The 24,726-nt window shown below is 43.3% G+C and overlaps 2 protein-coding genes across 2 annotated transcripts in view; both read right to left on the reverse strand.

The window, feature by feature from the left end:
* Nucleotides 1–8,118, reverse strand: part of LOC133361399 (oocyte zinc finger protein XlCOF6-like) — a 140,145-nt gene extending 132,027 nt beyond the window's left edge. The window contains exon 1 of the mRNA XM_061580331.1: nt 8,076–8,118. The gene's annotated coding sequence lies outside the window, so the exon portion shown is untranslated. The remainder of the gene's footprint in view (nt 1–8,075) is intronic.
* Nucleotides 1,201–22,736, reverse strand: LOC133361369 (zinc finger protein 208-like). Its single transcript, XM_061580293.1, has 5 exons — nt 22,694–22,736; nt 17,306–18,730; nt 15,516–15,746; nt 8,076–8,129; nt 1,201–5,077 (listed from the first exon to the last, which is right to left on the reverse strand). Exons 2-5 carry the CDS (start codon nt 18,718–18,720, stop codon nt 3,571–3,573), a joined length of 3,207 nt encoding a protein of 1,068 aa, XP_061436277.1. The 5' UTR covers nt 18,721–18,730; nt 22,694–22,736; the 3' UTR covers nt 1,201–3,570.
* Between the last annotated feature and the right edge of the window lie 1,990 nt (nt 22,737–24,726).

Genomic DNA, 24,726 nt, shown 5'->3' on the forward strand with positions numbered 1-24,726 from the left:
ATATCCTTAGATTGCCACAAAAGCACTGAAAAGTCTGATTCCATTCCAACGTCCTATCTTTGTGAAGCAGGGTTTTCTGCAGTGACAGCAACAAAAACGAGATTATGGAGTAGACTGGACATAGGCAACACACTTCGGGTGTCACAGTCTCCTATCACCCCCAGATGGGACAATCTAGTTACAGGAAAACAAGCTCAGGGCTCCCACTAGGCCTCGGCAAGGTAAGGTAAATTACCTTTTTTACCGGGTAAAAGGGTAAAGGTTTCGACATGCCAAGGTTAAAGGTAGCTCAAAAGAAATTACCCGGTAGGGTAAAGGTAGCGTGAATAATTACCCGGCAACTACTGTACCTTGTTTACCGCTAAAAGTTCCGTGGCGCAGTCTGTGGCCTCTATTTTTATTTGCGATAATTGATGTCGGACCAGATGGAGACGGTCCACGTCCTTGAGGTAGAGGTACTAGAGGACGAGGTCGAGGATGCCAGCAACGACATTTTTGGGATTGCTGCGAACAGCAATCGAAAAAGGCAGTGGCATGCGATCCCGTGGGAGCACACGCAAGTGGTTTTCCACCCACACGAACGCGTCGGGGTGGAAAGTCCACCTCAAGAAGCACAACATGCTCGCCCCAGGCAGCGAGGTCGGGACGTCGGCGTCGGCTGCCTGAAGATTCCGTCTAACTGGGCCGGATCGGCGCAGGATCTTATTGCCTGTTGTTCGTCCGAGGACCATGGCAATGACGAACTTTATCAGGTTGTTGATGAGATCGCCATCGAACAAGACGACTGGGACAAGGAGGTTATGGAGGACGGTGTCGTCGACAGCCTCAACGCCCGATTCGAGAGTATTCTATATAAATAAAGCGCTCTACCTAGCATTTATCGTTATTAACCCTTTTTCATGTGTTGTACCCCAGTAACTTCCCTGTAATCGGGTAATTTGTATGGGATAAGGGTAAAAGGTAGGGTAAAGGTAGGCTCGTTTCTTTTTACCTTTTACCTTACCTGCTAAAGGGTAAAAGGTAGGGTAGAGCAATTGTATTATTATTACATTGTATATATTACAATGTAATAATAATATAAATAAAGTGCACAATAAATAGAATGCGCTTGAATCATCATGAAACCATCCCCCCCCCCCCCCCTTCTTAATAATTGTGATAATACAAAGATTCTCGCTGTAACTTTTACTGATTATATTTTAGTGTAATTCTACCAGGTCTCAGAATCCAGATCTCGCCAAAGGATACAGTTCTTATAATTAAGGTCATTATGCATGAACTTAAGAAGGAACGACTCACACACTTCTGTGTTAAGCAACTTTAAATTCTAAACAAAAACATAACACTCTAATATGCGAACTATTATGCTTGGAATTGTCAACACAGTACTCCTGGAGATGTGCTCCTCATTGATCCGTACATTTAACCCTCAATGATTACGTTGTTAAACTGGGTAACAGAGCAATCGGTTAATTCCTCAGAGTAACGCGAGCATAGGAAAAAGTCCTTAAAAATAATGTGACAATATTCATACGAACGGCAATAAAGAAACATGTCCCGAATGCAAAAGTAGACCTCAATGAATTCATTGGTAGATTATGTAATTAACTAAACGTCTTTGAAAAATGGTGTGCGGCAGTGTGTCTGCTTCAGAAAATGCTTATCAATTGGCTAAGGCTTCAATAAATTCGCGGGCAAGATTCTGTGATCAAAAGAAAGATTTACACACAAGTCTCCCTGTGAGTGTGTGGATTCGTAACGTAGGTTTCTAAACGTTTAGTTTCGTCAATGAATTAATCGGTACAGTTAAAATTAATAAAAAGAACGACTAATACTTCTCAACGACCGTATCCATGTGACTCAATGGGCAGCAATGTTCTTCATTATCAGCTAATAGTTGACGCACTCTTATCATTCTTCTTCTTATTATTAGTCCCGGTATGTGCGGTGTGTGTTTGGTGGTTTTGTCTCCTTGATCAATTCTTCGCGTCAAGCAGACGCTGGGTGATACATGGTGAGTATGTGAGTGTGGGGGAGGGTCATACACACAGCTTCCTCGCTCTCTCTCGCTCGGCGGCAGCTGGAGCTGCTACCCACTGCTGGATGAAGAGTCGGCACGATGCTCGCCGTCGGCGGTGCGCGATAATTCCGTCGTCAGATAGCGCCCGCAGCTCGTCTGCTGGTTGCCGTTCCTCACTCTTGTCTTGGTTCACAGCTGGTGCTGGTCGGTGCGTGTGGGTCGAACCCACGGCGCTCTCCTCTTCCTCACGGGCGGCTCGTCAGGATTTTTCCCCTGCTGGATGAGCTGAGTCGACACGATGCTTGTCTTTGAAGGTGCTTGACAGCCCTCGTCGCTCGTCCGCTGGCAGCTGACACCAGTGCTCGGTGGCGCTGCTGCGATCTCTCTCCGGCTCCGTGCTCTCTGGCGATGCCTGGTTGCGCGTGCAGCTGGTTCTCTGCGATGCTGGCTTGGTCGATGATTGGGCTTCCACCCTTTCTCCGGGTGATTGCTCGTCGTTGCTCGTCACTCTATCTCTCGGTCTGCAGCTGCTCGTGGGAGCTGGCACTCAATGTAGAATAACTTTGAGCGATACTTCTTCCGTCAGCGCCGAGCTCGTATTCGGTGACCAATTGCTACTCGGCAAGCCTCTTCATCCTTGGTTGATTGCAGAGTCCCACCCCAGAGCTTGCCGCTTGCAGTAAGTCAACTCTTTGCGTTGATTTCGTAGACTCGTGGCTTCTGCTGGTGCAGCTCGTTGACGATGTGCCAGTCACGGGGGCAGGTTCCCCGGAGCCTGCCGATCGCAGCTGCTCATGGGAGCTGGAACTCACTCTCAAAACTTGTAAATTGTATTCACACACCTCTTGAACAACTGTGAAAGCTTAGTACAATACAACTTATCGCAATCCTTGACTTTGAAAGCAACTGAAAACATCAGGATGAATGTAGAATAAAACTCTCAGCGATACTCTGTCGGTCCATGCCGAACTCAGCACCGAGCATCACCTCGCCCCTCTTCTCTGCGAGATACAACACCCATTGTTGATCTCGAGGCCATGCCCCGGAGTCTGCCCGTCGCAGTACTCTTTGTCACTTGTAGTCTTCTGTAACTCGCAGTAGTCTCGATGTATGGGTCGTGTCTCTGTCTTTACGTGAATTTCTCTCCCCTCGGATCACCGTGTGGTTAGTCATAGGACACAACATATGCATTGTCTTTGAAACTGATTGGTCCACACCAGAGATAGCTTTCTTTAGAGCCTAGTATCAAACGGTGTTAATCCAGAGGACGCCAAAAGGCGTGCTCTTCGAGTATTTGTGATGAGATGATACAAAACTCCGAGTTGCTGAGGCGATTAAGCAAGCACCATATAAATGCTAATATTATTATAACATAGTGAATGCTTGGGAGCTTATTGGCTCTCGCTCCTAGTTAGAGATCTACCCAACCCACAGGTCCGCAAATACTGACCGCTGCAGGTTGAACCTAGGAATGGAGTGTTCAACTTCACGTTCTTTTCATTAAAGGCCTGTGACAAATGTGAATCTATTGGAGCTTCATTGTCTCAAGCTTACACATCTACAGGTTCTCCATTTGAATTTGTATTGTCTAAGAAGTCCACCCACACCTCCACTTCCACAAACTGCTTGGAGTTGCCTTGCTCTGCCTCACAGTCAGAATTCTCCTCCTGTTTCACGTTGCCTCCATTGACGTGAAGGTCCGATTTTGGAGTTGAATGTTCATCTTCACATTTTACCTTCACTTCTTCGCTCTTCACTGTCACTTCTTCGCTGGTCACTGTCGCCTCTTCAAATTTCACCTTGATACATTTCATAGTGTCCAAGCTGGAATTTACTTCTGGTTCTTTTTTCAGGAGGGATGGGCTCATTGCAGCACTTTGACTTTCACAAGTCGATTTCAGACTACACTCCTTGGGGATCTTCTGATGCCTGTGTGTTCTCTGGTGTGTATTAAGCTGTGTTGACTGTGCAAACGCCTTCCCGCACAGAGTGCACTTGAAGGGTTTCTCTCCTGTGTGTATTCTCTGGTGGATTTTAAGATAAGACGAAGTTGAAAATGCCTTCCCACACACACTGCACTTAAAGGGTTTCTCTCCTGTGTGCGTTCTCTGGTGCATTTTAAGATTTGATGAATATGAAAATGTCATCTCACACACACTGCACTTGAAGGGGTTCTCTCCTTTGTGCTTTCTCATGTGCATTTGAAGATTAGATGGACTTGAAAATGCCTTCTCACACACACTGCACTTGCAGGGTTTCTCTCCTGTGTGTATTCTATGGTGTATTTTAAGATAAGACAAACTTGAAAATGCCTTCCCACACACACTGCACGTAAAGGGTTTCTCTCCTGTGTGCGTTCTCTGGTGCATTTTAAGATTTGATGAATGTGAAAATGCCATCTCACACACATTGCACTTGAAGGGGTTCTCTCCTTTGTGCATTCTCTGGTGGATTGTAAGATTAGATGACTGTGAAAATCCCATCTCACACACACTGCACTTGAAGGGTTTCTCTCCTGTGTGTGTTCTCTGGTGTTTTTTAAGATAAAATGAACTTGAAAATGCCTTCCCACACACACTGCACTTGAAGGGTTTCTCTCCTGTGTGTGTTCTCAGGTGTATTTTAAGATAATATGAACTTGAAAATGCCTTCACACACACACTGCACTTGAAGGGGTTCTCGCCTTGGTGCGTTCTCTGATGGATTGTAAGATTAGATGACTGTGAAAATGCCATCTCGCACAGAGTGCACTTGAAGGGTTTCTCTCCTGTGTGTGTTCTCTGGTGTATTTTAAGATAAAATGAACTTGAAAATGGCTTCTCACACACAGTGCACTTGAAGGGTTTCTCTCCTGTGTGTGTTCTCTGGTGTATTTTAAGATAAAATGAACTTGAAAATGCCTTCCCACACACAGTGCACTTGAAGGGTTTCTCTCCCGTTGGAGATTTCTGGTCCTGTGTAAAATTTCCAGTAGAATCCATGCTGTTTGCATACTGGTCCCATTGTTGTCTTTGTCTACCGAGCCGCGCTGAGTGCCTTTGCTCCATCAGACCAATTCTGCAGAGGAAGCATCAGAAGAAGCATTAGCTGCAGACAGAAAAAAAATGTCCACACCATCTTAATCAAAATCGAGGCACAGAGGAATGAATATATACACAGTCACACATGACTTACACGTCTATCTTTATTCATATATTCAAGATTATCCCCAATTCATCACATGGGCTGTTAAGGCAAACAATGAGAGGGCAAATGGTTATAAATATGCCTGGAAGCCCTAGTATCTTCAAAATAAATGTTAACCCAAAACACCAAGAACACAATTTCGGCTGCCTGGCTGAAAAAGTAGTATTTTAAAAGCAAATTTCAGCTAACATAGCAAAGGCTGTTGGGAATACTACTATTTGTATTATGCATAAATGCATACATACATTTTCAATCGAAACTTTAGAGGTGTGAAGCCAGGCTCAGATTTGCTTGGATGAACAGATCTAACTTCAGCAGCATATGTGCTGTTAATTTCCTGTTTCCATTTTTCCAAAAAATTCCAGAGGGAAACTAAAATAAACGATTGTTTTGATTTGACCTCCATGTTCAATAGTTAATATAATTTACTGCAAATACAAACTTGACACTGTCACACACTGGCATGGTAAAAAGTGGTGGTGTGTCCAGAACCATGCCTGGCCGCCTTCATCTGCTCAGTATTGACGCTTCCTCACTTCACCATGTAATTAATTCAAGATCAATCACCACAGCAGAGGCCCACAAGCAGTTCAGCATTCACTTATCAATCATGTTTGCTGTCGGTGATAATCAAACTAATTATTGAGTTCATAATGCAGTGAATAACTGCACCACAGCTCCTCACAAAGATAAACTCCTAAATACACATACATTTCACATGCATCATTAACATATAAAACTAAAATCCACCATTCATGACGAATTGCAAGTAACCTTATCCCAGTGCTAATGCCATGATAGGTGCAATTTAAGGCCATGTAAGTGTGGATTCCTTGTCATCAGGTCATGGGAATGATCCAGTTGTCAAGAGATGACTGACAGATGAACCAGCTGTGCTCCCCACTGTCTGCTGGGTTTTAGGAACCCAGAGTTAACACTATTCATGGGGGCGTCGCTCTTCCGACATCATCGTTGTTGCAGATAAAATATCTATTAATGCCTGCGCATACATGCAGGCATTAAATGGTGTCAGTTTTGTTGCCAGATAAAAGGGTAAACATTTGTGTCAGTTTAGTTGCCAGATACAATGGTGGCCAGATAAAAGGGTAAAAAACAATTATCATATTTAGCTACTGGCAAAGAAGATTCCGATGGTGCATTGGGAGCTTCTCAAACTACGTAGTTATTTATTAATTTAAAGCTTTCGTGACTGCAGGAATTATACTCTTTGGGTCCTTCGATCAAGTCGCGTACATAGAAAATAATAGATCACGACGTTTCGATCGCAACACAAGGAATCGTCTTCAGGTGAGAGAGAAATCTGCTGAGACAAGGTCTTATATAGGCCTGAGATGGGTGCATCAAGGTAGGTGGGTAGAGCTAGAGATGGTCCAACCAATTGAAATAAACACGGAGAAACCGTATACAAAAACATATCCCAAGACAAAAAATAGTACAAATCTTCTTATATTTTGCTACTGGGAAAGGAGGTCCCATGATGTAGGTGCTCACTCCCCGAGCCGTCATTGTTCTGATGGTGGCGTTGTCTTTGTGCTGTGTACGCCTTTTGGCGCTGTCCTCTGGTCTAACACCGTTTGAGACTAGGCTCGAAAGAAAGCCGTCTCTGGTGTGGACCAATCAATTTCACAGACAATGCACAGATTATCACAGCATGTCTTTTGTTTGCATATTGATCGCGAGTATATTGTGGTTAATGCAGACACGATTCCTTGCAAGAGGTTTCAGTTCGGCGTTTTAACATCTTAACACCTAAATTTAGATTTGAAGCTTTCCTGACAGCAGGGATTCATATTCTTGGTTCTTTTGGTAAAGTCATCAGGTAGAAGCGAAATAATAAAATAAAAAATATATAAAACTAAAATTTCTCACGTTTCGATTGCAACACGAGCAATCATCGTCAGGTGTGAAAAACACAGCAAGAAAATTTTCCAAAATTTTCAAAAAATTTCTTGTTTTTCACACCTAGTCACGTAAAAGAAAAACAAAACAAAAAAGAATTAAAAAATTCTCACGTTTCGACTGGAACACTAGCAATCAGGTGTGAAAAACAGCAAGACAATTTTCTAAAATTTTCTTGCTGTTTTTCACACCTAAATTCACCTAGAAGAAAAACAAATAATAAATTCTCACGACGTTTCGACTGCAACACGAGCAATCAGGTGTGAATTAACACAGCAAGAACATTTTCCAAAAATTTCCAAAAAATTCTTGCTGTTTTTCACACCTAGCCACGTAGAAGACAAATAAAATTAAATAATTTCTCACGACGTTTCGACTGCTACACTAGCAATCATCGTCAGGTGTGAAAAACACGGTAAGAAAATTATCAAAAATTTTCTAAAAAATTATTGCTGTTTTTCACACCTAGTCACGGAGAAGAAAAACAATAAAATAAAAAATAAATTCTCACGACGTTTCGACGGCAACACGAGCAATCATCGTCAGGCGTGAAAAACACAGCAAGAAAATTGTATTACTTTATTATTTTCCTTCTACGTGACTTTACTGAAAGAACCAAGAATATCTTAACACCTGCTTTGTTGCCAAAAAAGGGGGGGAAAAAACCTCTTCTTATATGTTGCTACTGGCAAAGGAGGTCCCATGAAGTAGTGAGCCAGATGAAGACGAATTAAACTTAAGCAGAGGATTAAAGCAAATGCAATCAGGCGAGGGCAGGAGGCAAGGCCCCGCGTGGCTAGGCCTCGCGTTGTAATGTTCAAACCTGGACATCGATTCCATACTCGCTGCTACTCAATTGAGATCCCTACGAGAGAGACGGAGAGAGGCTCTACCTGGGCAAACAACAACAACCACAACGACAACAACAACCACGATGTTAACTTCTCACCTCGGATCTGTGAGAGCGAGCGCGGTGTAGCAGCTCGTGACGTCACGCGGCAGCAGGAGGTGACATGACGTCACTTGCGGGGTAGAACACAATCCCCTCCCCCAAGGAGCGGCGGTGTAACTGAATAAATTATGTTAATGAGACGGGCTCATGCCCAGTGTTGAGTGGATGCTGAACCCGTTGCAATGAACTAGCGATTGCATTTATGAATTCATTATGTTAATTAACCGCCAATTGATAGCTTCAGTTTCAATCTTAATTTTAAGCTGTCGTGACTGCAGGAATTACTCTTTGGTTCTTTCGGTAAAGTCACGTATAAAGATAAAATAATAAATTAAATAAAAGCATACTACTTTTTTAATTTATTATTTTATCTTTATACGTGACTTTACCAAAAGAACCAAAGAGTAGTTTCAGTTTCATTTATTAGGTACTAGCGGGAAGCACCCGGCGTTGCCCGGGGGAAACATTTATTGAAAAACTTCTCAAAAAACTTTAAAAAATAACATATACAAATGAAAAAAAAATAAGATTTTTATCTTATTCATAAAATTAATAAAATTTTTAATAAAATTTAAATAAATTTAAACAAAACCAAATGAGCGGTGGAAAATAAACTTACGCTCGCGCATCAAGATTCGATTCTATAGATCGCGCAAAGGAATCGAAGGTTGTAGATTTCTTTAGAATCGGCCTATTCCCGTTTAATCGATACCACAAACGCTCAGCAGATATCGAATCTCGCCACACACTTCATGGCCATCCCCCCCCCCCCTAAAATACAAAAGGGTATTTTTATAATTTGTGCATGGTGTACATTTTGCAAAGTACCCACATGCCAAATTTCAAGTTTGTTGCATGTCGGGAAGTACGCTAAACATTTTGAACAGACAACACATTCACAAATTTTCCTTTTATATATAGAAGACTAGCTTGACGACCCGGCTTCACCCGGGACTTGGATTCACCACGCCCGGCCGCCTTTGTCTCCCCAGTGGCGATGTTCACACAGACCACATCAGTTACTCGTTTGAGGCTGAGTCGACCTAGGGGAAGCCCAGGACCAGTAAAAATAATCGTGGTGGCCGTGAGCGGCAATCGAACTCGGATCGCCGGGTTCGTAGCGCAGCGCGCTCACCACACATCATCTCTAAAACACAGAAGTGAGATGGCTTTCTAAAAGTAGATCACTGGCCAGAGTTTTTGAGTTGTGAGAGCCACTCCAGAGATATATTTTAGAAAAACAGTCACCACTGGCAGCACATTTCAGTGACACCGAATGGGTCGCAAAACTTGCTCGCTTATGTGACATATTCAGCCTACTAAACGTACTCAATCTGTCATTTCAGGGGAGATCGACAACTCGGTTCCATTCGGCAGATAAAGTGGCTGCATTCAAAGCAGAGGTCGCAACCGGGTACCCGATACCTGTACCCTACCCGGGTACCCGTTTGCGACCCTGGTGCGGCCGGGTACGGGTAGGCCGTGAGTCACTGGTGAGTAACTGTTTGTCACTCATTTCCCAACGTCTTGTCTCTTCTCACAATTCAAGTTCCTAGAACAGGGGTGGGCAAACTTTTTCACTCGCGGGCCACAATGGGTTCTAAAATTTGACAGAGGGGCCAGGCCAGGAACAGATGGATGGAGTTAATCTTCTTGGTTCTTTCGGTAAAGTCACGTAGAAGGGAAGTAATAAAATAATAAAAATAAAACATAATAAAATAATTCTCACGTTTCGGCTACAACGCAAGCAGCCGTCTTCAGGTGAAGAATGAGACACTACCAAGCTAGGAGCTTATATATACGCTGGGTTGGAGGTGCAAGAAGAGCGCCTTAACAAAAAGAATGTGCATATGAAGAGGAATTTAGCATATTCATGGGAAATGCGTAGGAGGTGGGAGGGGGGGTTTCAAAGTCATATTATGCCCATGCATTATGCAGGATCAGCAGCACCAAGGGAGGGTGTACGGAGTAGCATTAACAAAGGAAAGGAATGTTAATAGTATATAGCTGCAGTTACTAAACAACCACGTAGAAAACTAAAGTATAAACTACATAAAAAACTAAAGTATAAACTGCATAGCACCATCAGTGTACTTACTATACTCTACAATAAGCTGAGTTACTCACAGCAAGTAATACATTACAATTCTACGTCGTAAAAATTATATATGCTTCCATCTAAACTTTATTCTCTTACATCACACGAGCATACATCGTACTATATACTGCCACTAGCTGTACTACCCGGCTTCGCCCGGGACTTGGATCCACCACGCCCGGCCGCCTTTGTCTCCCCAGTGGCGATGTTCATACGCCACACCAGTTACTCGTTTTGAGGCTGAGTCGACCTAGGGGAGGCCCAGGACCGGTTCAAATAATCGTCACCGGTGGTGGCCGTGAGCGGGAATGGAACTCGGGTCGCCGGGTTCGTAGCGCGGCGCGCTAACCACGACACTACAATGCGTTACGCTTCCGTTGTAGGGTTTGTGTAAGGCGCGCCGATCCGTTGGAGGATTTGTGTGAGGCGTACCGATCCGTTGTAGGATTTGTGTGAGGCGCGCTGATCCGTTGTAGGGTTTTAGTGAGGCGCGCCGATCCGTTGTAGGGTTTTAGTGAGGCGCGCCGATCCGCTGTAGGGTTTTAGTGAGGCGCGCCGATCCGTTGTAGGGTTTGTGTGAGGCGTGCCGATCTGTTGTAGGGTTTTAGTGAGGCGCGCCGATCCGCTGTAGGGTGGTGGGGTGTAGAGGCCTAGTACCGTGCAGAGCCTCCGGCCTCGCCTAAATTGCCCACCCGGCTGAGGCTGGGTACGGGTGCCGTTTCCCCCCCCCCCCCCCCCGCGCTACAATAATACTGTCTAATCGCTATAATTTTATAATCTACCGACCCTATAATAGTAATTGCACACATTGTGGTGGGGGGGGGGAGAGAAGAGGACGTGAAACTTTGATGAATTTACCTCAGAGTCGCGTGTTAATGCGTGCGCCTATTTTTAACGGGAATTAAAAATGGCGTCCACCCCGCGGCTACCCGTTTCCAGGGGCAACCGCCGTCCAATGAAACTGCGTATGGTCCGGCGACACACAGACACACAGACAGATTCGCGATTTTATATATATAGATAGATAAACCCAACATTAAATAATATACTGTATTGCTATAACACCTGAAGACGGCTGCTTGCGTTGTAGCCGAAACGTCGTGAGAATTATTTTATTATGTTTTATTTTCATTATTTTATTACTTCCCTTCTACGTGACTTTACCGAAAGAACCAAGATGAATCCCTGCAGTCACGAAAGCTTTAAATCGAGATGGATGGAGTGTTTGTGTGAACTAGTATAAATGACATGTAAAAATCATTACATGAAAGGATTTGGCCTTTCACAGGTAGCAAAGCATTTATTTGCAAGGAAATTTAACAAATTGCACGAACAATAAATAAAACATGTCGTAAAGTGACTGATGAAACATCATGAAAACATCTGAGGCCTGCGCCCAAACCAATGACCTCACTTGAACTTCTTTATTATCTACATTAACAGGTTAGAGCAGCCACGCAGGTTGTGTGATGGAGATTTGGTTTCAACCTCGCTGCAGCAACAGATCATCAGTCTCAGTGGGAACAGTGTTGCTGATCTCCCATTTTTCCCAGTGCATTCAAGTCTGGAGTTATTTTGGTTGTGGCAATTCTCAGGATAGATCTGAGGTGCTGATCCGTTAACTTTGATCTGTGACGGGCTTTGTTGGCGTTCATGACGCTGAATGTCTGCTCACACACATAAGTCGAACCAAACAAAGTCAGTATCTTCTGTGCAGTCCTCCGGAGGTTTGGAAACGTGGCTCTGTTAAGTGAAGCATAAAAGTCATTCAGTTTAACAGAGTTGAACTTCTCCTTTAGGACGGAGTCAGACTGAAGATCTATCAGTTCCAACTGCAGCTCCTGTGGTGCTGTTTCAGGGTCTTGTGACAGGGGACAGGACACCAGCTGAAGTGACTGTTCAATGTTTTCGAAATCAGAGAACCTACGGCAGAATTCTCCGTGCAAGTCCTCAAGCGATTTGATGTATTTTTTTGCGTTTCGCGGTGCCTCTTCCTGCATGGAAAGTGTGGGGAAATGAGCGAAAGATTTGTTCACAATTTGTCCGGAGAACAAAGTGAGCTTGGATTTGAAGGCTTTCAGATGTTTGTACATGTCGTGAACAAACTGATCTCTCCCCTGCAATTTCACATTCAGCTCATTCATGTGTGAAAATATGTCCACAGCAAACGCAAAGTCACTAAGCCAGTTCTTGTCGCTTAGCTCAGGGAATTCGTCAGATTTCCCCATCAACTCCAAAAATGCGATGATGTCCTCTTTCAGCTCCCACACTCGTTGTAACACTTTCCCCAAACTTAACCAGCGGACACGAGAGTAAGTCTTGATGATCCGCATCAGTTTCCTCCAGGAACGCAATAAACTGACGGTGCTGAAGTCCCCTTGCTCGTATAAAGTTTACAAGTTTTACGACTGGATTCACGACATGATTAAGCTGCAATACAGACTTACACAGAGATTCCTGATGGATGATGCAGTGAAGGAAAATAAGATCCTGGACAGGGTTTTCCTCTTTCACTTTATCCTGGATTCTTTTCAGCAGCCCCACATTTTTTTCAGTTAAATTTGGCGATCCATCCGTCGTGACATTGACAAGTTTACTCCGACGTAGCATCATTCTTTCGATGACAGCAGATACCTGGTTATACAAATCCTCTCCCCGCGTTGTTCCTTTCAGGGACTCCATGGTCAAAAACTCCTCTGTTACTGCAAAACTATCGTCAATGCCTCGGATAAAAATGAGGAGCCGAGCAGTGTATTCTACGTACGTACTTTCATCCAGTGCTAGTGAATATAACTCAAAGGAATCAGACTTTTTGTTTAATTGACTGGCTATATTTTTATCAATTAGTTCCACACGGCGAGTCACAGTCCTGTGTGATAAACTGACTTTTTCAAATTTGCTTTTGATCTCCGGACACAAAATGTCTGCTGTCTGTACCATGTATTATTTAAAAAACTTGCCTTCGGAGAAAGTGGTAACGAGTGGTAATGTTGGTGAGAAGAAGTTTTTAAAGAAAATTTTAATCGAAGTGAAGGAAATTATTGAAAAGTTTGTATAATTAATGATTTTTCAAACTTGAATTGTTTTCTGTGCTTAAAACGCTTTAAAAAACTGTGGGGTCTAGAACGGACTCGTGAAATTCGGAGAGAACTCGGGAGTTAAGTTTTGTTGAATTACATAAAGTGCACCATCTAATGGGGGAATGGGGGAATTACAGGAGGAAGGTAACATTTAATATAATAATATTTGGACAAGTTCGGCGGGCCGGATTAAAAAGCCCAACGGGCCGTATACGCCCCGCGGGCCGTACTTTGCCCATGTCTGTCCTAGAATCAACCCACCCGCGCCTGCAACATGGCTTCATCCCAGAGGTCGCAATCGGGTACCCGTACCCTACCCGATACCCGTACCCTACCAGTTTGCGACCCTGGTGCGGCCGGGTATGGGTAAGGAATCAAACCCCGTTTGCGACCTCAGATTCAAAACCAAACTGGAATTATGGGGGCGACGAGTGAACATTGGAACTTTTCACATGTTTCAAACACTAGCAGGGATTTTGAAAGAGACTGAGCCAGGGCATTTCTCCCGGTTGGTGCATTAAATCCTATCTCAGCTTTTAAAAGAGTTTGAACATTACTTCCCAACCACAAAAGACCCCAAACTGGGAAGGAATGGACCCGCGACCCATTTGTGAATAAGCCAGGTGAATCGACTTTGTGCTAGAAGAGGATCAACTGCTTGAGATCGCAAATGAAAGTGGCCTTAAAAGTATGTTTTGAGACAACTTCGAATCTCGATACGTTCTGGATTAAAGTCAAGGAGGAATATCCTGAGATTGCCACAAAAGCACTGAAAAGCCTGCTTCCATTTTCAACGTCCTGTCTTTGTGAAGCAGGGTTTTCTGCAGTGACAGCAACAAAAACGAGATTATGGAGTAGACTGGACATAAGCAACACACTTCGGGTGTCACGGTCTCCCATCACCCCCAGATGGGACCATCTAGTTACAGGAAAACAAGCTCAGGGCTCCCACTGATTCTGCATTATGGTGAGTTGTATCATTATTTCATATTACAATGTAAAAATATAAATAAAGTGCACAATAAATATAATGCGCTTGAATCATCATGAAACCATCCCCCCCCCCCCCCCCCCCCCCCGTCCGTGAATAAATTGTCTTCTTACTAATTGTGATAATACATAGATTCTCGCTTTAACTTTTACTGATTATGTTTTAGTGTAATTCTATCAGGTCTCAGAATTCAGATCTCGCCGAAGGATACAGCTCTTATAATTAAGATCATTATGCATGAACTTAGGAAGGAACCACTCAGACACTTCTGTGTTAAGCAACTTTAATTTCTAAACAAAAATATAACACTCTAATATGCAAACTCTTATGCTTGGAATTGTCACAGTACTCCTGGAAATGTGCTCATTGATCCGTACATTTAACCCTCAATGGTTACGTTGTTAAACTGGGTAACAGAGCAATCGGTTAATTCCTCAGAGTAACGCGAGCATAGGAATAAGTCCTTAAAAAGTAAATGTGATGATATTCATACGAACGGCAATAATGAAACATGTCCCGAATGAAAAAGTAGACCTCAATGAATTCATTGGTAGATTATGTAATTAACTAAACGTCTTGGAAAAATGGTGTGCGGCAGTGTGCCTGCTTCAGCAATTGCTTATCAATTGGCTAAGGCTTCAATAAATTCGCGGGCAAGATTCTGTGATCAAAATATTTCAACACAATAGTCTCCCTGTGAGTGTGTGGATTCGTAACGTAGGTTTCTAAACGTTTAGTTTCGTCAATGAATTCATCGGTACAGTTAAAATTAACAAAACGAAAGACTAAAATACTACTCATCGACCGTATCCACGTGACTCGATGGGCAGCAATGTTCTTCATTATCAGCTAAGAGTTGACGCACTCTTATGATTATTCTTATTATTATTAGTTCCGGTATGTGCGGTATGTGTTTTGTCTCCTTGATGAATTTTTCGCGTCAAGCAGACGCTGGGTGATACGTGGCGAGTATGTGAGTGTGGGGGAGGGTCATACACACAGCTTCCTCGCTCTCTCTCGCTCGGCGGCAGCTGGAGCTGCTGCCCACTGCTGGATGAAGAGTCGGCACGACGCTCGCCGTCGGTGGTGCGCGATGATTCCGTCGTCAGATAGCGGCCGCAGCTCGTCTGCTGGTCGCTGTTCCTCACTCTTGTCTTGGTTCACAGCTGGTGCTGGTCAGTGGGTGTGGGTCGAACCCACGGCGCTCTCCTCTTCCTCACGGGCGGCTGGTCAGGCTCTTTCCCCTGCTGGATGAGCTGAGTCGGCACGATGCCTGTCTTTGAAGGTGCTCGACAGCGCTCGCCGCTCGTCCGCTGGCAGCTGACACCCGTGCTCGGTGGCGCTGCTGCGCTCTCTCTCCGGCTCCGTGCTCTCTGGCGATGCCTGGTTGCGCGTGCAGCTGGTTCTCTGCGATGCTGGCTTGGTCGATGATTGGGCTTCCACCCTTTCTCCCGGGTGATTGCTCGTCGTTGCTCGTCACTCTATCTCTCGGGCTGCAGCTGCTCGTGGGAGCTGGCACTCAATGTAGAATAACTTTGAGCGATACTTCTTCCGTCAGCGCCGAGCTCGTATTCGGTGACCAATTGCTACTCGGCAAGCCTCTTCATCCTTGGTTGATTGCAGAGTCCCACCCCAGAGCTTGCTGCTTGCAGTAAGTCAACTCTTTGCGTTGATTTCGTAGACTCGTGGCTTCTGCTGGTGCAGCTCGTTGACGATGTGCCAGTCACGGGGGCAGGTTCCCCGGAGCCTGCCGATCGCAGCTGCTCATGGGAGCTGGAACTCACTCTCAAAACTTGTAAATTGTATTCACACACCTCTTGAACAACTGTGAAAGCTTAGTACAATACAACTTATCGCAATCCTTGACTTTGAAAGCAACTGAAAACATCAGGATGAATGTAGAATAAAACTCTCAGCGATACTCTGTCGGTCCATGCCGAACTCAGCACCGAGCATCACCTCGCCCCTCTTCTCTGCGAGATACAACACCCATTGTTGATCTCGAGGCCATGCCCCGGAGTCTGCCCGTCGCAGTACTCTCTGTCACTTGTAGTCTTCTGTAACTCGCAGTAGTCTCGATGGGTCGTGTCTCTGTCTTTACGTGAATTTCTCTCCCCTCGGATCACCGTGTGGTTAGTCATAGGACACAACATATGCATTGTCTTTGAAACTGATTGGTGCACACCAGAGACAGCTTTCTTTAGAGCCTAGTATCAAACGGTGTTAATCCAGAGGACGCCAAAAGGCGTGCTCTTCGAGTGTTTGTAGTGAGATATGATACAAAACTCCGAGTTGCAGAGGCGATTAAGCAAGCATAATATCAATGCTAATATTATTATAGCATAGTGAATGCTTGGAAGCTTATTGGCTCTCGCTCCTAGTTAGAGATCTACCCAACCCACAGGTCCGCAAATACTGACCGCTCTTACTCTGCAGGTTGAACCGAGGAATGGAGTGTTCAACTTCACGTTCTTTTCCTTAAAGGCCTGTGACAAATGTGAATATATTGCAGCTTCATTATCTCAAGCTTACACATCTACAGGTTCTCCATTTGACTTTGTATTGTCTAAGAAGTCCACCCACACCTCCACTTCAACAAACTGCTGGGAAATGCCTCGCTCTGCCTCACAGTCAGAATTCTCCTCCTGCTTCACGTTGTCTCCATTGATGTGAAGGTCACATTTTGGAGTTGAATGTTCATCTTCACATTTTACCTTCACTTCTTCGCTCTTCACTGTCACTTCTTCGCTCTTCACCGTCGCCTCTTCAAATTTCACCTTCGCCTCTTCAAATGTCACCTTGATACATGTCATAGTGTCCAAGCTGGAATTTACTTCTGGTTCTTTTTTCAGGAGGGATGGGCTCATTGCAGCACTTTGACTTTCACAAGTCGATTTCAGACTACACTCCTTGGGGGTCTTCTGATGCCAGTGTGTTCTCTGGTGTGTATTAAGCTGTGTTGACTGTGCAAACGCCTTCCCGCACAGAGTGCACTTGAAGGGTTTCTCTGCGTGTATTCTCTGGTGTATTTTAAGATTAGACGAACTTGAAAATGCACTAAGTTCCCTTCCCACACACAGTGCACTTAAAGGGTTTCTCTCCTGTGTGTATTCTCTGGTGTATTTTAAGATAAGACGAACTGGAAAATGCCTTCCCACACACACTGCACGTAAAGGGTTTCTCTCCTGTGTGCGTTCTCTGGTGCATTTTAAGATAAAATGAACTTGAAAATGCCTTACAACAAACACTGCACTTGAAGGGTTTCTCTCCTGTGTGTGTTCTCTGGTGTATTTTAAGATAAAATGAACTTGAAAATGCCTTCTCACACACACTGCACTTGAAGCGGTTCTCTCCTGTGTGTGTTCTCTGGTGTATTTTAAGATTTGATGAATGTGAAAATGCCTTCTCACACACACTGCACTTGAAGCGGTTCTCTCCTGTGTGTGTTCTCTGGTGTATTTTAAGATTTGATGAATGTGAAAATGCCATCTCACACACACTGCACTTGAAGGGGTTCTCTACTTTGTGCGTACTCTGGTGGATTTTAAGATAATATAAACTTGAAAATGCCTTCCCACACACAGTGCACTTGAAGGGGTTCTCTCCGGTGTGTGTTCTCTGATGTATTTTAAGATTTGATGAATGTGAAAATGCCATCTCACACACACCGCACTTGAAGGGGTTCTCTACTTTGTGCGTACTCTGGTGTTTTTTAAGATAAAATGAACTTGAAAATGCCTTCCCACACACAGTGCACTTGAAGGGTTTCTCTCCTGTGTGTGTTCTCTGATGTATTTTAACATAATATGAACTTGAAAATGCCTTCCCACACACACTGCACTTAAAGGGTTTCTCTCCTGTGTGCGTTCTCTGGTGCTTTTTAAGATTTGCTGAGTGTAAAAATGCCATCTCACACACACTGCACTTAAAGGGTTTCTCTCCTGTGTGTGTTTTCTGGTGGATTTTAAGATTAGATGACTGTGAAAATGCCATCTCACACACACTGCACTTGAAGGGTTTATCTCCTGTGTGTATTCTCTGGTGTCTTTTAAGATGAAATGAACTTGAAAATGCCTTCCCACACAAAGTGCACTTGAAGGGTTTTTCTCCTGTGTGAGTTCTCTGGTGTTTTTTAATAGCAGATGAATCTGAAAATGCCTTCCCACACACAGTGCACTTGAAGGGTTTCTCTCCTGTGTGTGTTCTCTGGTGTTTTTTAAGATTAAATGAACTTGAAATTGCCTTCCCACACACAGTGCACTTGAAGAGTTTCTCTCCTGTGTGAGTTCTCTGGTGTGTTTTAAGAGCATATGAATCTGAAAATGCCTTCCCACACACAGTGCACTTGAAGGGTTTCTCTCCCATTGGAGATCTCTGGTCCTGTGTAAAATTTCCAGTAGAATCCATGCTGTTTGCATACTGGTCCCATTGTTGTCCTTGTGTACCGAGCTGCGCTGAGTGCCTTTGCTCCATCTGACCAATTCTGCAGAGGAAGCATCAGAAGAAGCATCAGCTGCAGACAGAAAAAAATGTCCACACCATCTTCATCAGTATCAAGGCACAGAGGAATTAATATATACACAGTCTCACATGACTTACACGTCTATATTTATTCATATATTCATGATTATCCCCAATTCATCACACCGGCTGTTAAGGCACACAATAAGAGGGCAAAAAATTATAAATATGCCTGGAAGCACTAGTATCTTCAAAATAAATGTTAACCCAAAACACCAAGCACACAATTTCGGCAGCCTCGCTGCAAAAGTAGTATTTATACAAGCAAAATTCAGCTAACACAGCAAATGCTGTTGGGAATAATACTATTTGTATTATGCAGAAATGCATAATTAAATGTTCAATCGTGACTTTAGAGGTGTGAAGTCAGGCTCAGATTTGCTTGAATGCTTGGATGAACAGATCTAACTTCAGCAGCATATGTGCTGTTAATTTCCTGTTTCCATTCTTCCAAAACGTTCCAGAGGGGAACTAAAATAAACGATTGTTTTGATTTAACCACCATGTTCAATAGTTAATATAATTTACTGCAAATACAAACTTGACATTGTCACACACTGGCATGGTAAAAAGTGGTGGTATGTCCAGAACCATGCCTGGCCGCCTTCATCGGCTCAATATTGACGCTTCCTCCCTTCACCATGTAATTAATTTAAGATCAATCAACATAGCAGAGGCCCACAAGCAGTTCAGCTTTCACTTATCAATCATGTTTGCTGTCGGTGATAATCAAACTAATTGTTGAGTTCATAATGCAGTGAAATAACTGCACCACAGCTCCCCACAAAGATAAACTATTAAATACACATACATTTCACATGCATCATTAACATATATAAACAAAAATCCAACATTCATGACGAATTGCAAGTAACCTTATCCCAGTGCTAATGCCATGATAGGTGCAATTTAAGGCCATGTAAGTGTGGATTCCTTGTCATCAGGTCATGGGAATGATCCAGGTGTCAAGAGATGACTGACAGATGAACCAGCTGTGCTCCCCACTGTCTTGCTGGGTTTTATGAACCCAGCGTTCCACCTATTCATGTGGGCGTCGCTCTTCCGACCTCATCGTTGTTGCAGAGAAAATATCTATTAACTACCCTGCAGCATAGCTCATGGACCTCCTCCACAGAGGCCAATCTTGACACTGCTGGCACCAGTCATCGGCAGTCCGATCGCCTGCCAAAGAGACTCAAGATTATATTCTATATTGATATCTTAAGGATCTGTAAGCTTCTAATACAATAAAGTCTGGTTGCATGAATCATAGGCAGGCCAGCCTTCATTGTATAAGCCAGCAGAGATGGTAATTTAAATAAGTTCATATTCTGAATTCACACAGTAATATCTGTGGCCAAGAAGAATCACAACTTTATTCGTTAGTTTCTAAAAATATTAACCCGTAATAACAAAGTTTTTCACTATAAATCCTTAATATGCGTGGCATCGGTTTTATTTTATTATTCATTTCGGTTTTTCTTGAGTAAGAGTTTCATCTTTATCACATTGGTATTTTAGACAAAAAACCCAAAATTAAGATTGAACCACTTCTACGGGGAAGTTCTAAGTTTACCTTTTTCTCTCTCTCTGGGTTTTTTGTTCTCTCTCTCTGCCTGTATATTTAGTGTACTTTTTTTCTGTCTACACTCGTTTTTTGTCGTTCTTATGTTCTGCTCTGTCTGTGTGTCTCCGTTCCTCTTGTTTTTTTATGTTTTGTCTTTCCTTGGAATTTTCACACTTAAATTCTAACTTAGCAATCTTTGAAATACGTAATCGACCATGCTATGCGTTAATTGTGTGTTGACCGACTCTCTGTGTCGTATTACATAACATTTCGATATTTTGCTAGGTTATTTAATTTAGTGTGTTCTTTCTCCCTCTCTCCTAATGTTCAAGCATGCGTACTTTACTACGTGTTTCTTCGTACTCATTGACATGTAAATTTTTTCTCTAACCCCTCCCTCTCTCTGCCTCCGCCCCCCTCTGTCTATTTAAGGCCACCCCACAGAGACGATCCCCCCTCTCTGTACCTGTGTTGCTCTATGTATCTTGGTGATATCTGTCTGCTTATATGTCTGTCTATAGTTTTCTGGTTAGATTTTGTTGCCATTTCATTATACCTGATGATGATTGCTTGTGTTGCAATCGAAACCTCGTATGCTATTATTTAATTTATTATTTTATCTTTATACGTGACTTTACCGAAAGATATTCTTAGGTTTTTTTTCGGTAAAGTCACGTAGGTGAAAACATAAAAAAGTAAAATAAAATAAAAATCACGACGTTTCGGAGGCAACACAAGCTTCCATCTTCAGGTGGTACCGTCACAGCCACGACAGCTGTATCAAGTAAATGAGAGATTGCAGGAGCTACCACTCCGTTTATATAATGGTTGGAGAAGGTGGTATAAACGGAGTGGTAGCTCCTGCAATCTCTCATTTTTATTTTATTTTACTTTTTAATGTTTTTACCTACGTGACTTTACCGAAAAAACCTAAGAATATGAATCATTGCAGTCACGAAAGCTTCAAATCTAGAATTTACCGAAAGAACCAAAGAATACGTAGTTATTTATTGATTTAAAGCTTTCGTGACTGCAGGAATTAATACTCTTTGGGTCTTTTGGTCAAGTCGCGTACATAGAAAATAATAGATCACGATGTTTCCATCGCAATACAAGCAATCGTCGTCAGGTGAGAGAGAAAGCTGCTGAGACAAGGTCTTATATAGGCCTGAGATGGGTGCATCAAGGTAGGTGGGTGGAGCTAGAGATGGTCCAACCAATTGAAATAAAAACGGAGAAACCGTATACAAAAAATATCCCAAGACAAAAAATAGTACAAATCTGTAAATAATAAAAGGGGTAAAACCTCTTCTTATATTTTGCTACTGGGAAAGGAGGTCCCATGATGTAGCTGCTCACCCCGAGCCGTCAATGTTCTGATGGTGGCGTTGTATTTGTGCTGTGTACGCCTTTTGGCGCTGTCCTCTGGTCTAACACCGTTTGAGACTAGGCTTGAAAGAAAGCTGTCTCTGGTGTGGACAAAAAAGTTTCATAGACAATGCATGTATTATGACAGCATGTTTCTTCACCATTGGAACCTCATTTGCCAGTAAAAATCTGAAAATTGGTTGTTTACCCTTCTATCTGGCAACAAAACTGACACCTTTTTTACAAGGAGTCATGTTTACATAGACCACAATACCTGCAGTCATAATGTCAGTTTTGTTGCCAGATAGAAGGGTAAAAAAACAATTATCAGCATGTTTCTTGTTTGCATATTAATCGCGAGTATATTGTGGTTAATGCAGACACGATTCCTTGCAAGAGGTTTCAGTTCGGCGTTTTAACATCTTAACACCTAAATTTTGATTTGAAGCTTTCCTGACTGCAGGGATTCATCTTCTTGGTTCTTTCGGCAAAGTCATCAAATAGAAGCGAAATAATAAAAGAATAAAAATATAAAACTATTAACATTTCTCACGACGTTTCGACTGCAACACGAGCAATCATCGTCAGCTGTGAAATCCACAGCAAGAAATTGTATTACTTTATTATTTCCCTTCTACGAGACTTTACCGAAAGAACCAAGAATATCTTAACACCTGTTTTGTTGCCAAAAAAGGGGAAAAACCTCTTCTTATATGTTGCTACTGGCAAAGGAGATCACATGAAGTAGTGAGCCAGATGAAGACGAATTAAACTTAAGCAGAGGATTAAAGCAAATGCAATCAGGCGAGGGCAGGAGGCAAGGCCCCGCGTGGCTAGGCCCCGCGTTGTAATGTTCAAACCTGGACATCGATTTCATACTCGCTGCTACTCAATTGATATCCCGACGAGAGAGAGAGACGGGGAGAGGCTCTACCTGGGTAAACAACAACAACCACCACGACAACAATAACCACGACGTTAACTTCTTACCTCGGATCTGTGAGAGCGAGCGCGGTGTAGCAGCTCGTGACGTCACGCGGCAGCAGGTGACATGACGTCACTTGCGGGGTTCAACACACAATCCCCTCCCCCAACGAGCGGCGGTGTAAGTGAATAAATTATGTTAATGAGACGGGCTCATGTCAAGGGATGATGCCTGGATGCTGAACCCGTCCCAATAAACGAGCGACGGTATTTATGAATAAATTATGTTAATAAACCGCCAGTTGATAGTTCAGTTTCATTAATGAAGTACGAGCGGAAAGCACCCGGCGTTGCCCGTGGGAAACATTTATTGAAAAACTCCAAAAACTTTAAAACATAACATATACAAATGAAAAAAAAAATTAGATGATTATCTCATTAATAAAAATTTAAATAAAACCCAACGCGCGGGGGAAAATAAACTTATGCTCGAGCGTCAAGATTCGATTCTTTAGATCATGCAAAGGAATCGAAGGTTGTAGATTTCTTTAGAATCGGCCACTTCCCGTTTAATCGATACCACAAACGCTCAGCAGATATCGATTCTCGCCACACACTTCATGGTCATTCTCCCCCCCCCCCCCCCAAATACAAAAGTGTATTTTTTATAATTTGTGCATGGTGTACATTTTGCAAAGTACCCACATGGCAAATTTCAAGTTTGTTGCATGTCGGGAAGTACGCTATACATTTTGAACACAACACGTTCACAAATTTTCCTTTTATATATAGAAGACTAGATTGACTACCCGGCTTCGCCCGGGACTTGGATTCACCACGCCCGGCCGCCTTTGTCTCCCCAGTGGCGATGTTCACACAGACCACATCAGTTACTCGTTTGAGGCTGAGTCGACCTAGGGGAAGCCCAGGACCAGTAAAAAGAATCGTGGTGGCCGTGAGCGGGAATCAAACTCGGGTTGCCGGGTTCGTAGCGCAGCGCGCTCACCACACATCATTTCTAAAACACAGAAGTGAGATGGCTTTCTAAAGGTAGATCACTGGCCAGAGTTTTTGAGTTGTGAGAGCCACTCCAGAGATATCTTTTAGAAAAACAGTCACCACTGGGGCAGCACATTTCAGTGACACAGAATGGGTCGCAAAACTTGCTCACTTGTGTGACATTCAGCCTGCTCAACGTACTCAATGTGTCATTTCAGGGGAGATCGACAACTCTTTTCAATTCGGCAGATAAAGTGGCTGCATTCAAACCAAACTGGAATTATGGGGGTGACGAGTGAACATTGGAACTTTTGACATGTTTCAAACACTAGCAGAGATTTTGAAAGAGACTGAGCCAGGGCCTTTCTCCCAGCTGGTGCATTAAAACCTATCTAAGCTTTTAAAAGAGTTTGATCATTACTTCCCAACCACAAAAGACCCCCGAACTGGGCAGGAATGGACCCGCGACCCATTTGTGAATAAGCCAGGTGAATCGACTTTGTCTGTGCTAGAAGAGGATCAACTGCTTGAGATCGCAAATGAAGGTGGCCTTAAAAGTATGTTTGAGACAACTTCAAATCTCGATACATTCTGGATTAAAGTCAAGGCGGAATATCCTGAGATTGCCACAAAAGCACTGAAAAGTCTGATTCCATTCCAACGTCCTATATTTGTGAAGCAGGGTTTTTTGCAGTGACAGCAACCACAACGAGATTATGGAGTAGACTGGACATAGGCAACACACTTCGGGTGTCACCGTCTCCCATCACCCCCAGATGGGACCATCTAGTTACAGGAAAACAGCTCAGGGCTCCCACTGATTCTGCATTATGGTGAGTTGTATAATTATACTGGTAGGAACGAAGTGGACCAGACCACCAATAGATTAATGTGTCCGTCCGTCCGTGTATCAACATCGCCCCCCTACTGCAAACACTTGGCATGACCCTACAAAAACCTTTAGACTCAGTGACGCTATCCTGGTAGCAACATCGCCCCCTACTGCAAACACTTGGCATGACACGTGTAACATTCCCTTATAATTCTCTGAGATAGCTTTTAATTAAAACTTTGAAATTAAATAAAAAAACTCACAGCAC

Source organism: Lethenteron reissneri, chromosome 72 (genome assembly GCF_015708825.2).
Source record: "Lethenteron reissneri isolate LAM-NWPU_2019-01 chromosome 72, ASM1570882v1, whole genome shotgun sequence".
In the NCBI taxonomy this organism is placed as follows: Eukaryota; Metazoa; Chordata; class Hyperoartia; order Petromyzontiformes; family Petromyzontidae; genus Lethenteron; species Lethenteron reissneri.

Coding starts and splice junctions, on each gene's coding strand:
- LOC133361369 (XM_061580293.1), bottom strand. CDS start 18,720: ATGGAGCAAAGGCACTCAGCGCAGCTCGGTACACAAGGACAACAATGG. Junction 8,130..15,515: donor CACCTTCAAAGACAGGCATC/GTGCCGACTCAG, acceptor ATGTCACCTCCT/GCTGCCGCGTGACGTCACGA. Junction 5,078..8,075: donor CTCGCTCTCACAGATCCGAG/GTGAGAAGTTAA, acceptor CTTCCTCTGCAG/AATTGGTCTGATGGAGCAAA.